The sequence below is a fragment of the Suricata suricatta genome, chromosome 2 (assembly GCF_006229205.1).
Source record: "Suricata suricatta isolate VVHF042 chromosome 2, meerkat_22Aug2017_6uvM2_HiC, whole genome shotgun sequence".
NCBI lineage: Eukaryota > Metazoa > Chordata > Mammalia > Carnivora > Herpestidae > Suricata > Suricata suricatta.
Window position 1 is genome coordinate 169414733 of NC_043701.1, and position 15474 is coordinate 169430206.

Below are 15474 nucleotides of genomic sequence, written 5' to 3' on the forward strand. Positions count from 1 at the left end.
ATAAATTCCACCTCATTGACTAGATCCTAAAGGTCAATATCAAGGAAACCTTATAAAGCCTTGAGTTTCATGAATTGGAGGGCTGTTTTTTAGTATTGTACATTAATAACTCAAGCTATCTTCATAGCTGGCTTTCATGCTAACGTAGGGGTGACTGGAATCCTTGAACTAACATTCCGTGTTAAATTAGTTTGGACCCAGATGCAGTCGGACCATTTAAACATTAAAACACAGAACAAACTCAGCCAGGAATGGCAACCCTTGGATGCCTGGCTTGAAGATGGAAGCAGGAATCAGCGATTACTGCAAATGGCTGGAAGGTCCCAGAGGACAATCTGGGGGGCTCCCCATTCCATTTTGCCCCGGACACAGAATTGTTAGGCCAAATGCCTGGCAACATCAGAATACAGGTGCAGATTTAGAATATATAAAGCCTCCCTTTGGTTATTTTGTCTTTTAACTGCATTTCACTATGCTGAAGTTCAAGATCAAATACTTGCATTTTTAATGTAGCATTTGCCAGATTTCCAAACCTCTAAGCGCAAAATCCTCAGCCTTCATGTCTTTGCCTGGAAATCTAGGTAGCACCGAGCCAAAAGTTAGAAGTTATGAAGTGAGATTATACTTGATTGGGAACAAAAAAAGTCCTATGTCCAGAAATGCAGATGTGCACAGCAGTCCTAGGGGAATGTTGGTATTTGATCTCCAAGTCTTAAAGGTTCATGTTCCCAAGGTTAAGCGATGCAGAGAGCCAACTTTTATTTGTAACTAATGCTGAAATGACTCTGGAGGTTCAAGAAGTATTACATTACAGATCACTCTGCTTTGGAAGTCCTCTAGCTAGTCAGTTACAAATCTCACCGTGTGAGAGAAAGGGGCAGCAAAGTGAAGGACGTCATTCATAAACGTCATTTATGCTGTTGCATTGTGATCGTGCGTCATGCATATGCTGTGTGAGTGTTTTCATTCCAGTGAGAAAAGGAAAAGGGAGCATCAGAAGTCCATGAGTCAAGACCCTGACTGTAAAAACCAGGAAGTAAAGACCTCCTTGTCTAGGGGAATTGGGGGTGGGGGGCACACCAGTCTACTCAAGCAGCAGTCTCCTCCTTCTTTATAATATCTGACTTTATGACCTGAAGCAAGTATTTATGAGCAAGCCTCCCATTTTAGTGAAAGTTAAAGCCTAGGTATTCCCAAAATAATGTCCTTTAACACACAGTGTGCCTATGGCCATCTATAAAACATACACACAGCAAACATTTCACCTCAAGGAGGGTATCTTTAGTGGAACCAAATCTAATATTAAAATCAAGAATAGTTAGAGGCATTATTAATGTGTCACAAAACTTCCATTTTTTTGTGTTTTATTTAAACCTTAATAAACCATATTCCTAAAATAGGTACTTTGTACTCTGGTATTAACTAATTAGACTTCCTTTTTGGCTAGACCTTTTTTCTTTTTTTAATGTTTATTTATTTTGAGAGAGAGAGAGACAGAGCATGAGCAGGGGAGGAGCAGAGAGAGAGAGGGAGACATAGAATTGGAAGCAGGCTCCAGGCTCTGAGCTGTCAGCACAGAGCCCAATGTGGGGCTCAAACCCATGGACTGCGAGATCATGACCTGAGCCGAAGTCGAATGCTCAACTGACTGAGCCTCCCAGGTGCCCCTTCTTTTTCATTAAAAAAATAATTTTTTTTTAAGTAAGCTCTGTGTCCAATGTAGAGCTTGAACTCATGACCCTGAGATCCTGAGTCACAGACCAACTAAGCCAGATGGGCACCCCTAAACCTTTTTTATTTTAAACTAGTGATCTGATATTGTTTTTGTTTTTGTTTTAGTCAATAATTTTGTTTGCAACAACAAAGAAAATGTGGATAAATCTGTGTCTTGGCTATAGGAATAAGCTATTATAGATAAAAATTACCTTTTATAACTTTTCCACCAATATCTGCTATTAATGTGTTTGCTTTCATTATAAGGTTAATCTGTCCTTGCTACAAAATGCTTTCTTTAAGAACTGAATCCCAAAAAAAGAAGAAAAGAATTGAATGCATTAATCATCACACTTTGGGAGGGTTTTTAAAGTGATCAGAGTGCAGGGCGCCTGGGTGGCTCAGTCGGATGAGCATCTGACTCAGTGTGGGTCATGATCACACAGTCCGAGAGTTTGAGCCCTGCGTTGGGCTCTGTGCTGACAGCTCAGAGCCTGGAGCCTGCTTCTAATTCTGTGTCTCCTCCACTCTCTGCACCTCCCCACCTCACACTCTGACTCTCTCTGTTTCTCAAAAATAAAGTAAACATAAAAAAAAATTTTAAGTGATCAAAATGCATGATCTTAAAAATATTGCCAAAATTTGCAATGCAGTACATGATATATCATTAACATCCACTGTATAATTGCAAACGTATGATATACTTTGCATGGACCCTCTAAAAGTCACATACAGGAAAATGAAATGAAATATGTACAGATCATTTACATCACACTAATAAATTCAGATTTAGATTGTGGCATTTGAACATTTGCTACTTCACTCATCCTCACTAATGATATTTTTCAGATCTTATGTTTTAATGTGCTGTGGAGCGTAGAAATAATCATTATTTAGGTAGCTGAAAAATAGCTTGCCAAAATTGATAATGAAAGTTATTCAAGATGTTCTGTCAAAATCCTTTCCAATTAGTGTTGAGGTCTTGAAGGGCCAGACTTAGCTTTTTATTAATATGTTCAGTTTATTAATGTATTTTTTGATATATGCATAGTGTGACTATCTAATACATCTCATGATATTGCATAATTATGGTGCCTTTAATTTACTGTACCTCAGTCTATTCTTCGGTCTTATTTAAAATTCAGAATTACTTCATAGTTTCATAACTAATAACTCATTAGGAAGCCTTGCAGTGTACCTGAGGTTACCTCTCAGGCAATCCATATTTAACAATAAATTAGAGAAATATCCGACTGCTTGACTGTCATTGACCAGCTTAAATATTTAAAGTTATCATTTGACCCTTTGTCTAACCACTTATAGAAAATGAAATAAAGGTTGTATATGAACCGAGGGAAAGAGAAGTCCTTTCAGATCGTCTTTTCTAAATGAAGAAAAGTGGTCGTGCGGTCAGTAATCAAATACTTAGATAATAGATACATATATATATATATGACACAATGCTGACAATATATTTCTTTAAAGAAAAAGGGCCCAGTTTTTCTTTTTCTTGTTTCTCATTTTTCTTTTTCTTTTTTTTTAATATTTGTTTTTGAGGGGAGGTGAGGGCGGGGGGGACAGAGGATCCAATGCGAATAATGCGCTGACAGCGGTGAGCCCACCCGGGGCTCAAACTCACCAACCATGAGATCATAACCTGAGCCAAAGTCAGACACTCAACGGACTGAGCCGCCCAGGTCCCGCGCTCCCCCCCCCCCGCCCCGTTTTCTTATTTTTCCACAGGACATAGAAATCTAAGCATGTCATTCTATAGTGATCAAATTCAGATTCATTGCTAATTATCATCATAATTTCATATTCTTGTTTTTTCTATTATGTCTTGAAAGATGGCTTTTGGCTTATTTCTGTCTTCCTCTCCAAATGACAAGAAATCAGGACTGTGGTTTTCAATGCCTTGCTTTCTTTACCCAGATAAGTAAACAAAGTTAAAAATTACAGTGATTCAACCCCTTGATCACTGAGGTGTTTCTTCCCTATATTATTTAGGCTTCATCTTACTGTCTAATAAGGAGCTGAATGATGTTACAATTAGCCCAGCATAATGCTGTGGTGAAGGCGATGTGATTTAACCAACATTTACTCAGTATCTACGTGATAAAAGTAGTGTTGGCATTAGTAGGGATACAAACATGAGGGGAGGCTGGGGATACCTCATATGAGACAGGTAATTGGGGCCTATTTTTAGATGCTGCGTTGGTTAAGATTCTTGGATATAGCAAGACAGAATCCTCTAGCTTTTAAGCAGAAAGACATTTACTAGAGTAGCATATAGGCTCTTTAGTAAAACTAATGGAGCTTTTTTGGATGCTACATGGCAGCAGCCGAAGACTTCAGTGTAGCTGCCCAAGAGAGCCCACTGCTGCAGTCCTATCCCACATGGCATCTGTGATGTGGGAACTGGTCTCCAAAGCTGTCTCCCCAAAACCAAATACAGTCCCCTCTCCTGTGTGCATTTGCGCATGCACACGATCCCTCTCTCTCTCTCTCCCCCTCTCTCTCTCTCTTCCTCCCTCCCTGTCTCACTCACTCACTCACTCACTCACTCACTCACTCACTCACTCTCCAGAGGTACCCATCTCCTCCCAAGCAGCTGTATCGTATTGCTCACATCCACTTTCCAAATTTTGCCCCAACATCTGCCTCACAAAACCCGGGCCACATCTGGAGCCTGGTTGCAAGAGAATCTCGAAAACATAGCTTAGTTCTTAGCTTTCTAGCCTTTGCCTTCAAAGACAGCCATTAAAAGGGATCCAGATCTGTATGGAATGAGCCAGTGTGCAGTGACCACGCACCCCCCCCCCCAGGGATGCTTTGAAATAGTGATCCTCAAATTGTATTTCAAGGAACCCTAAAAGTTGGCACAGCCACCTAAAGCTTGCCAAGAAGGAAGAAGAGACCCCACGGGCAGGATTTCATCTGGAGCAGCTCCACGTTACTCTGGTCGTCTGTCGAGTATGTCTGTAGTTGGTTTTTGAAAAATTCTCTCATTGTATGTGTTTGCTTCTCTTAAAAAGTTTCAAACTGCTGCCGACCTGCATGTACGCCTCAGTATTCTACCTGCTGCCTTTCGTCTTAGGCAGGTCATTACAAATACAGCCCAGCATTTCTTTCCAAAGCAAGCTTTTAGATGGAACATCATCACTTTTTTTTTAGCCAATATTTGAAAATAATAGGGAAAGTGCCCATTCATACTAGGACTTTTAATGTGACGTCGCCACCTCCTGAGAACACTTGCCTTTGAGTTGTTCCAAAGCTTTCCAACGTCTTCTCAGAAAACCCCCACGTGGAGGGCTACCCAGTCAGCAGAGCCACAGGAATGAAGGGACTGGACACACTTAATTACTCTTCAGCTACTTCACTTCATTGGACTTCAAAAATGAAATTAGCAGTGGCAGAAGACAGTGGCTCCATGAGGTTACATTAATCAATGGTGCTAATTAAATAACTTGTCCCTATACCATCAGTGCTTGTTTCAGATGGTGGAGAGCTCCTCCTTAGTAAGTCTTCCCTTCGTTGGTCTCTGTACTTGCAGTGTTTCGCTATGCAGACTAAATGGAAAGGGACCAATCTCTAAATAAGTAGGTGAGAGACAACGCTATTACCTCCACCTCTGTTGGTCCCCAGGAAAAGATTTGGGTGAGAAGCTCTCTCCCTGCATTTCCTATAGAGCATCTGCCAGCGAACTGCGTCTGCGGCCATTCCCCCTCTGACCCACCCCTGATACGCGCTGAGGAAGCCCGGACTCCTGCCATCAGTCCGCTGCTCTGCGTCTTTCCCGTGTGTCCAGGATGGCCCAACCCGTCACGTCATGTCAGGCTCCCAACCCCAGAAACAGCCCAGCAGCCCAGCAGTGCTCTAAAGTACAGGAAGCTTTCTTCATGTCCACAGGCCTGTTTGTCAGGTTGCTCCCACTTGCTTAAAATAGGCGTCAGGGAATTTCATTTTTGTTGTATTTTGCATCATTTTCTCATACCAAAAAAAAAGGTGAGTTTGTTGAACTATTCATAGTTTTTAAATTCTTACAATATGAATTTCACATTTATTGTTGAATATCTTGAAGCTTCAGAAAGGTGTAGAGAAAAAAATAAAATTCCCCATAAGCCTCATCATCTATTGAATCATTGTTAACACTTTCATAGTCTTCCCATCTTTTTTCCATGTACATTTTACATTAAATATTACATTACATATTAAATGTATTACATGTACATTAAATACTACATTAAATATTTCATTGGCATTTTAGGCTTTAGAAACCTTCCTGTGATTTCCTGTTATTCTGAATGAAAATTTTAAAGTCATTGTCTTCATTTGGCAGATGATGTATTTTCATGTAAAGAATACAGAATCTGCCAGAATTATTTATTTGAATTTTGCATATACACGGTAAACGTCTCTGGTTCACACAGTTGCCTTGTAGGGTTTTTTTTCTATGTTCAGCTGTAAAGCATCAAACCAAAATTAGCAGCTGCAGCCCTGGCTACACTTTACTAAGTATGTAGTCAACTTTTTCACCCCTGTTCCTGGCGAGGTTTATTTAGGTAAAAGATTGATAACATTCTTCACCCCAAGGAAAGAAGTTCTTTTCTTTCTTTTCTGTTAGACACTTCTATCCTGGTAACATTCGAGAAGTTAAACATGAAGTCACTGCTTCTCTCTCCTATAAACGGACCCGTCCCTCCACTGTGCGAGCCAGATTTATAAAGTATGTAATCTCACATGCAAAACAGAGTGAGTCTGGGGTATATGTGGGGCATGTGTATTCGTGTGGGCTTGTTGAAAGGCACAATAACCCAGAAACATTTGTATTTTGATAAAGTCTGGGCTTCCGCGATGCACCAATACAGAGTACCCATAGTTTATACGTGAACATGTTTAGATAAATGGAGTAACAAGTCTGTGCAAACAAGTTACATTGATTACGAGAGCAAATGTAAGCTTGGGAATATTTGTGTTTCTCAAGTATGGCCCTGTATATTCCCCTAGGAGTGGTAAAAGTGGAAACCCTCATCTGTAATGTGTAATGCCATGCTGGCCACATCTTCCCCAAGACCCTTTGTTCTCATGGTTCTTCTTATTAGAGATATGTCTAAAGGAAGGTGTTCTGCATACTAATAGAAGCAATACCCAGTACTTTCGACAGAGTCACTGAGTATTTCAAGTAAGAATAAAAATTTCTGGTGACATGGCATTTTTCAAATAGTTCTGCCATTCAGTGATGTAGTTTCTAAATGCCGAATACAATAAATGCTACTCATCATTTATACAAAAATCAAGCTGCACCTATATCTATTTTGTAGGCTTTTGCATTTAGCCACTTGCTGTGACCATTTCCCCTTGACATTAATTATTTTCCTAAAAGGATGTTTCTTACAGTTCCTCTCATAGGAATGCAGAGAGCACTTCTTAGTTTATGAATGGAAATCCATAATCAGAAACTGGGAGTCCCCATGATTGCCAGGGGCTTTCTAAACCATCAGCTTGGTGGCCCTCAAACTTCTGTTGTAAGTTTTCTGAGGGATTAGCCTGGGGTGGGGAGGTGTTGAGAAGAATTTCTGTTCATCCCCTTCCTTCCTTTCATCAGGTCCCTGATTAGACCACCTTCTCTCCAGCACATTTTCTTCTTTGCCTCACTCACCTTCCTCCTCTTAATTCCTGATGCCCTGTCTTCATTCCCTTTAACTACCATTTCTTCCCAGTAATTGGTTCCTTTGGGGGAGGCCTCCTCTTTTGTCAATGTCTGGTTGCTTTGCTAACAGATACTTTAGTAAAGGGATAAAAGTTGGAGCCCAATATTTCCATAGACAGTTTATGGATGAAGATTTCTGACCTCATTCCCAGTGCCGCTAACAGTGTCTGTCTTCTGATGGAACTGGCCCCTTGGTGCCTTGGGCAGATCTCAGTTTTCCCTCGGTGTTCTTCCCAACCACCCTGCTCTCTCTTCACCTGCATTCCAGCCACACTGACCACCTCCCTACTCCCCAGACGTGTCTCAAGCCTTTACCTTGCTCCTGCTCTTACTCCTTCCTGGACATTGACCTTCTATCTCCCCCATCAAAACCCTCCCCAGCTTTCAGAGTCCTATCTCCAGCCCTATTCTTCAAGAAAGGACATCACATTTTCTGGATTCCTCCAACAAGAGGGACTCCACATTGTGTTGATTGTTCTGCTCCTGTTGATGTTTCTAGTATTCCCGTATCTTATTTAGGTCAGTATCTCGTCTCATCCACTCTACTACGTGGAAAACTCCTCGAAAGCAAAGAATATGTATCCCTCGTATTTGACTCTCAAAAGCACCGGACACAGCTCCCTGCACCCAGAAGGTGCTTGTTGATTATTGGCCCGTGAGAATTTTTAACCTTCTGATCTGAAACCATTGATTTCCTCCCCCCGCCCCCCAGCTAATGTCTTTACATTGTACTTATTTAATGACATTACAGAGTAAGTTTAAAAATTGTGATGGCTTATATAAAAAGACAAAAATGACCTATCTCTGTCATGTCTTTCAGCAGTGTCCAAATAGAAGTCAATTCCATGTTGATATTTATTCTGAGCTCATGCTACTGCCTGTTGATTTTTTTTCCCAGAGTAGTCGCATAACTTACCTAGAAGAGTCTTGGGCTATATGCCTTAGCGCTGATTTCCAGAGTCTTCCTCAGCTTTGGTAGTCAGTCTGCATTGTTGTTCTTCTCTGTATGAGCACGGTGACCTTGGCTTTTGGAATAATATTACATTGCAAATCAAATTCTGCCTCAAAAAAATTTCTCTTCCACAATTTTCTGCATTTCTGAACAGGTTACGAAATGTCACAATTCAGTAGGGCCAATTATTGGGTTTTCATTTAATGGGCAGTTTTAATGTTCTCAGAGAATCTGAATAGTAATAGCATTTTAAACTCCTGCATTCCATTTAAGGACTCACCACTAGTCTCTCTTTGAGCACACCTAGTTATATTTTTGGGTATCATTTAAATTCAGGCTCCCAATCAGCAGGAAAATCAATGAGTTAATGAATAGCCTCATCTTTAAAACTTTTCAAATATTTTATCCTAATTATAAGGCCTATCTAGTGACATTAATTTGATGAAATTCCCAATCATCATATTGTGCAGAATAGCCCTGACCAAGGAGTCATTTAGACTATTTTCAGGTTAACAAATGTACTATTTTTTTTTTAGGACGAGACCATGACTTTGCTTACTATGAGAAAAACTTTCAACTGTTCAGGTTTGGTATTCATGTCAGGGTAGGTCAAACTTCATGCTTTTTCTTCCTTAGTTGTGACTGTTTACCATGTTTTATTTAGCCTATTAAATGGAAAGCATTGCTCCTACTAATCATATCTCCCCTGACATTTGTATAGCAAATTCTTATTGGTAAATCACTCCCCTGTGCACTTGCCCTCAGGCTTGGTGAGCTTCATGGTCGCTCGCCGGCCATACAGTGAGTGGAATCAGAGCTGGCCAAGCCCAAGGCCAGTGACCTCCCAAGTGCCCCTGGTGTGTGTTCATGTAAACCACCTTGAATCCTGTGGGAGATAAAGTGGAAAATAGGCCAAGGACGTGATGACTGTTGAGTCATTTATTTCCTGCCATGTCACCTGCTGCTCATAGACTCTGTCTTCTGGGACAACAGAAGATGAGTTCTCCAAACACATTGACGCTACAGCTTGAGAGAAACCCCCGGGCAGGCATCATCTCAGTCCACCCTATAATCCAGTTGCCTCTCTGTGGCTCTCTATTTTAATCCTTGTTGCTCTTTGTCCTAATCAATTTTCCATCTATTCCTCAACTGAAGACAGCTGACACATAGTCTCAGGGAGGTAGAGATCCCTTACGAGCATTGCTTGCTCAATCCTCCCAGCTGTCCAGGAAGTTCAAAATCGAAATCTTAAGTCCCTCGCTACTCCTTTGGATGAGGGACCCAATGAGTAATCGATCCTGGATCTCCCGGTTCCCAGTCTGCTTTTCTATCCATGCTCCCTGTACACCGCTCTCTACCTACTTCAGGTACATCATGCCTGTGTGCCATCCTGTCACTGTCTCTCACCAGCCAGAAAGTTGTAAATGTCACATTATATTGGACTGGCGAGTTCATAACTGAAAACGTATTCTTGCATTTCTGCCCTTACTGGATGGATACAGAAGCAAGTTGGAGGCCTCACATGTATTCTTGGCAAAAGCTCGTGACTGTGGAGTACAAAAATTAAAGTCCTCCTGGAAATCTCCTCTTCCTAATGACCTCTCAGCTAGATACAGAGTAGACCTCAATAACTATATGTGGACTGAATGACATAATCCAGCTATATTATATAAAATATTATATCACAAACAGATAGGCATATATCAATGACATAAATATAACTAAATATATAATAAGCCAGAGGGGAAGAAAGAAAAAGGAATAAATGTTGATGGAGGGAGTGGTGTGAAACTGAGTAGAAAGGCATTTCCTTTCCCAAAGAAGCTGTGCTCAGTGCAACACGGGGCCTGTTAAGGAAAATCTCACACAGGACAGATGTGCCCACCTTGGATTTCCACTTGCTTTTCACTTCCACTGCTCCCTCCCCCAAGCATGAACTGATTTGCCTCTGTTGCTAATGGAGACGATGCAGGTTCAAGGGATTTTGATTACATAACATCTCATTGCACTGTAGGCAGATGTCATGGATTCAGACCATCAGCATGTGCTCTCCTGTTGTTTTTAAATTCGAGGTGACCTTCTGAGCACCTTTAAAACTCAGTGGAGCAAATGCTACAGCCACCACGAGGAGGCCTACCAGAAGCAGGGGACACATTCCATTGACCTTCTGTCTCCTTTTTCTGATCTAGGACCCCTGTCATAGCTCTAGAAAGCTCCTTCTCATGTTTCCATGTCTACCTAAGACTGCCTGGAATGGGCCTCACTACCCATCCCCTCCTGAACCTCTTAGATTGGAGGCTGGGCCATGGTCCATGTGGATGACTCCTGCCTCCCTCGTTCCTGTCTCTGCCTAACCACAGTGCTGCACTCACCAGCCCACCAGAGTACTAGCACTCACCTCCAAAACTATTGGTTATTTTAAGCCTCTTAGGAATCTAGAAGCCAGGTCTTTTCCTCTCAGTTTCCAAACCGGAAGTACCTTGTGAATAATTTCTTAATCAACGTCATCATGATTGCTGTTGTCATTCTAATTGCCATTTGTTTTAAGAGCACTTATATTCTAAGTGCTATATAATTTCAGTTAAGCCTCAGAGCAAATCTATTAAGGGAGGAATTATTATTTTCTTTTACAGATGAGGAAACTGAGGCTTAGAAAAGTTCAGTAACTTGCTCAGGCATGCACCTGTCATGTCTCAGCCAGGATTGCAGCTACTGGCGTCCTTCAGCCTTAAGAGCTCAGCTTTCCTTGTCCGAAACCTGAGACCAGCTGGGCTCTCCTCATGCAGTCAGCCTCCAAGGAACAGAAGTCGTGCATGTGGTCCAACTAAACTGTTTAGTAATCAGACTATGGCACGCCTGGGTGGCTCAGTCAGTTAAGCATCCAACTCTTGGTCTTGGCTTAGGTCATGATCTCTCAATTAGCGGGATCAAGCTCTATGTCAGGCTCCTGGCTGATAGCATGGAGCCTACTTGAGATTCTCTCTCTCTCTCTCTCTCTCTCTCTCTCTCTGCCTCACTCTCTGCCCCTCCCCCACTTGCACACACACACTCTCAAAATAAATAGACTTTAAAAAAAGCAGACTGCGGGGCGCCTGGGTGGTTCAGTTGCTTCAGCTTTTGACTTTGGTTCAGGTCATGGTCTCACAGTCTGTGAGTTCTAGCCCTGCATTGGGTTTTCTGCTGTCAGCACAGAGTTTGCTTCAGATTTTCTGCCCCGCTCTCTGTATGCCCCTCCCCTGCTTGTGTTCTCTCTCTCTGCTTCTCTCAAAATGAATAAATAAACCTACAAAAACTCAGACTATGCCTCTATTAAACTATTAACTATAAACTATTAAAGTGTTCCATTTAGATTATCAGTCAGTAACTTGAGAATCAGAGTTTTCAGAAAACATTTAAGGTACATATTTCCCAGCTCCTCTCACCTTGGATGGGGGCACGTGCCTCAGTGAGCCTCAACAACCCACAGACGTGTGCCAAGGTTGGCATATGAAATAATTTCCTCATGGCACCTGGAGATTGCGACCCTCTGGCCACAGGCAAGCAGCTCTTTGGTTTCTTGTTGCCCGGCTCTTTCCTCCTATTCTTCCCTCCCCAGCACGGTGGTCCCCTTCTGGTGTTCTGAATCTCCCCCTATCACCACACCCAGCCCAGCCTGTCCCAGAAGGACATTCCCCGGGGAACATGCTCTCAGCCTATGAGTCACAGGAATCCCTACAACTGGGAAGGAGCCTGCAGAAGGGAATCACACTCAGACTTGGTCTTGGGGCATACCAGCGCTTTGTAAGTGTAGAAATAGAGACAGTTAATAGTATGACCTCTCTAGACCTTTCCTTCCACTTAGAATAGGCCACTGTTTTCTAGGCTGTGTTGGATTTCTGCTCAGACACCCCTGTCGCCATTCTGTGCCCTCCCGTGCTCCGTCTTCTTACACACGTTACTACCGGTAGTTGTATTATGTATCTGTCAGTCCGTTGTCATCTCCCCAGTAGGCTATAAGCCCAATGAGAGCAGACACCTAGTTTTGTTTGCCACTGTAAACCCAGCATCTGCAAGAGGGCATGGCACATAGTAGGTGCTTAATAAATATATACCAAATGGAAAGATCAGCTACTTATGCTTCTTCTGAGAGAGGCAGCTTTTATTAAACTGAATTTATTTTTCCCTGAAAGAACAAATTTAAGAAGCCATCAAACCCATGGTTTTGCTGTCCTCATTGCTCGAGATGAGATTAATTTTTTTTCTTTAAAAGCCCAATTTAGAGTTGATCTAAAGAAACCAGTTGAGTAAATACTAGTGCAGGTGGTGCTGAGGTGCAGTAAGGTCAGGGAAATGGTATCGGAGTGTCTAGAAAACACAGTGAGTTCAGAAAACCCTGATCTCACAAAATCCACCATTATATTAGCGGATAACCTTCACATGAGTGAAAAATTGCAGTGGTCTACACAATTCATCTTGAAATAATTATGAGCCAGCCTTTTCAATCTCACATGATGTGCACTGTGTTCATGGTTCTCTTAGAATTATTTTTGGCTCTGGAAGTTATAAGTAATGTGCATAAAATTAAAACCAAAACTTATCCACATTTGAGCCCAAATATTTCCTCTTTTAAGCTGTTCCCGTAACTTTGAAATCAGGGTTAAACCACAGACTTATGTTTTCTTATAATAATTTTTTTAAATATTTGGGTCCAGTGATACCTGCTGTTTGGGCCGGTAGAGATGGGGGAGGCTCAGGAATATTCAAGAACAAACTGTACCATATTATTTCAGTTCTTCCTTATCTTACAAAAATGAAATACCACAAATTACTGAATTTTAATATCTCCTGAATCTCCAAGCAAAAAAAGAAGGAAGATAACACTAATGACTAATTTAAACACTAAAATAAGAAAAAAAGAAAAGGAAAGAGGGCAGGAGGTAGGAAAGAATCCCAAATAAGCCAAGATTGCTTACCTATTATCATGATTGTTATTAAAATCACAGTTTTATTGGGGGGAGGGGAAAATGTGCTTTGGCAGTGCCAGGTTTGAGGGACCCTCTTTGTTAAAACCTTTACCAATGATGTTTAAAACCTGAGACTGGTTTCTTTTGGAAGCCTTTTAGCTGGGGGGGGTAGGGCAAGTGACTGGACGAAGGAGCAATGAATGGGAAGGGTGGGACAATGCTGTTAATAAAAATACAGTTTTTCGTATGTTTGAATAAAGACGTCTCACGCTCTCCTTGTAGACCTCCAGACAGTGAGCCTGTGTACTTCCTTTTTCCTGCCAGATATTTGTTCCTGGCTGGAAGACATTTTAAGATATTTATTTGATGACACAAACCTGCTGGGTAGATGAAAAGCAACTGCTCCCGAGGATGACCTACTTCAAGGGCGCAGTGAGCTTCTGAGGACTTTTGGCAGGTTGTCCTTAAATCATCTGAGTGCATCTTGACATCACCTGTTGAACATATCTAAGACTCGTGCATTTGCAGACTCATTGGAGGCCGAGTTGCTAACCCCAGGGACGAGATTTCTGAGTCAGCCACGACTTTGTAACGGTGCACTCAGACAGGGAAGACACACTGTTTCACCAAACCGACCCCGAGCATGTGAAGTTTCGTTCTTGGTGCTCGGGATGGAAACCTGCCCCCTGGGGCGGACCATCCAGAAAGTGGACCTAGCAGGAACACACACAAGTGTGGTCCAAGATAGAAGGTATGGAGGATGAGGGTCGAAGATGAGGGAAAATGCCATGAACAAAAGTCTGATGAAGTGTACTCCTAGGAATTTACCAGACACAGATTTCCAAATGAGGTCAGGGAACAGCATGGGATGTTTGAAAAGCATGGAGACATTGTCACCAAATGAGTCCTTTGAAGCCAACTTATGTTTACCTGTTCATTTCCACACACATTTACTAAGCACCAGCTACTGTGATGAGGGAGGTCGTAGGTAGTAAAGATATAAATGTAAATAATTTGTATGTCCTTCTCAACACACACCAGCTAGTGAGAAAACACACCTAAACAAGAATTGTTTTCATAAACTTTAGTATGATGCAACCATAGATGTTCACAAAGAGTTCTGAGCCCTGTTGGACTTCCTGGAGTTGGTGATGCCTGGCCTGAGTTCTGAAGCATAAGTGTGAGTTTGCCAAATAAGAGGAAAGAGGGACATGGAGGCATCAAAATACACACTGTGCTCAGGAACTATAAACTATACAGTTTTACTCCAGCATGAAAGGCAAACCAGGAGTCAGGGCTTGGACCAATGGGTGTCTTAGAGGGGCTCTAGCTTCCCTGCCCACCACTGCCAGGACCCCTCCAAGCAAACAGAGGAGGAGGAGACTGTGCCTCATGCAGTTCGAGGCATGTTTCTTCACACCATGGGAAATCAAGAGCTGCCCCTGTGGGAACACTGACCCGCTGCATAGGAGTTCTAAGCTCTGAATCAAGACTGAATTGGGGGGCGCCTGGGTGGCTCAGTTGGTTGCGCGTTCAGCTTCGGCTCAGGTCATGATCTCACGGTTCATGGGTTTGAGCCCCGCATCAGGCTCTGTGCTGACAGCTAGCTCAGAGCCTGGAGCCTGCTTCATATTCTGTGTCTCCTTCTCTCTTTGACCCTCCCCTGCTTGCGCTGTCTCTGTCTCTCAAAAATAAAAACCTTAAAAAAAAAAAAAAAAAGACTGAATTGGGGCCAGCCTTGCTGATTTACAAAGAGTCTTTCTCCATTACGTTTATCTGCATGTCTAGATGTCATGCTTTGAAAGACTTGACTTCATATACGCCCTCTGCGTTATTTATGATACGAGTCTCCATTCTGGTTTCCTTTCCTCTTCTTCCAGTTCTCTACTGCCGCGTAAGTAATTACCCCAAAATGTAGTGTCTGAGCAATAATAATGAGCGATAACTTCATTATTGCCCACGATTTTGGTGGGTCAGGAAATGAGGAACAGCTCAGCTGGGTGTCCTGTCTCCCGAGTCTCTTATGAGATTGTCTTCAGACAGAGCCTGGCGCTGATGTGTTTGGGAAGAAACGAGTTCCCGTAGCAGGTAGGGACTGGCTCGGCATCTTGCCCTCCATCTCTTCATTGTCCCAAGGCCTTTCCAAGTCGTCTCTC

General features: G+C 42.2%; 1 protein-coding gene across 10 annotated transcripts in view; it reads left to right on the top strand.

The window, feature by feature from the left end:
• The window catches only part of VTI1A (vesicle transport through interaction with t-SNAREs 1A), a 344985-nt gene that overhangs the window by 236077 nt on the left and 93434 nt on the right, over nt 1-15474 (top strand). The window contains exon 9 of one of the 10 annotated variants that reach the window (XM_029932593.1): nt 8912-8939. The exons of the other annotated variants lie outside the window; for them this stretch is intronic. Coding sequence (XP_029788453.1) covers nt 8912-8924 — 13 coding nt within the window. The 3' untranslated portion in view covers nt 8925-8939. Of the gene's footprint in view, nt 1-8911; nt 8940-15474 lie in introns of those variants that run through there. 10 annotated transcript variants of the gene reach the window in all.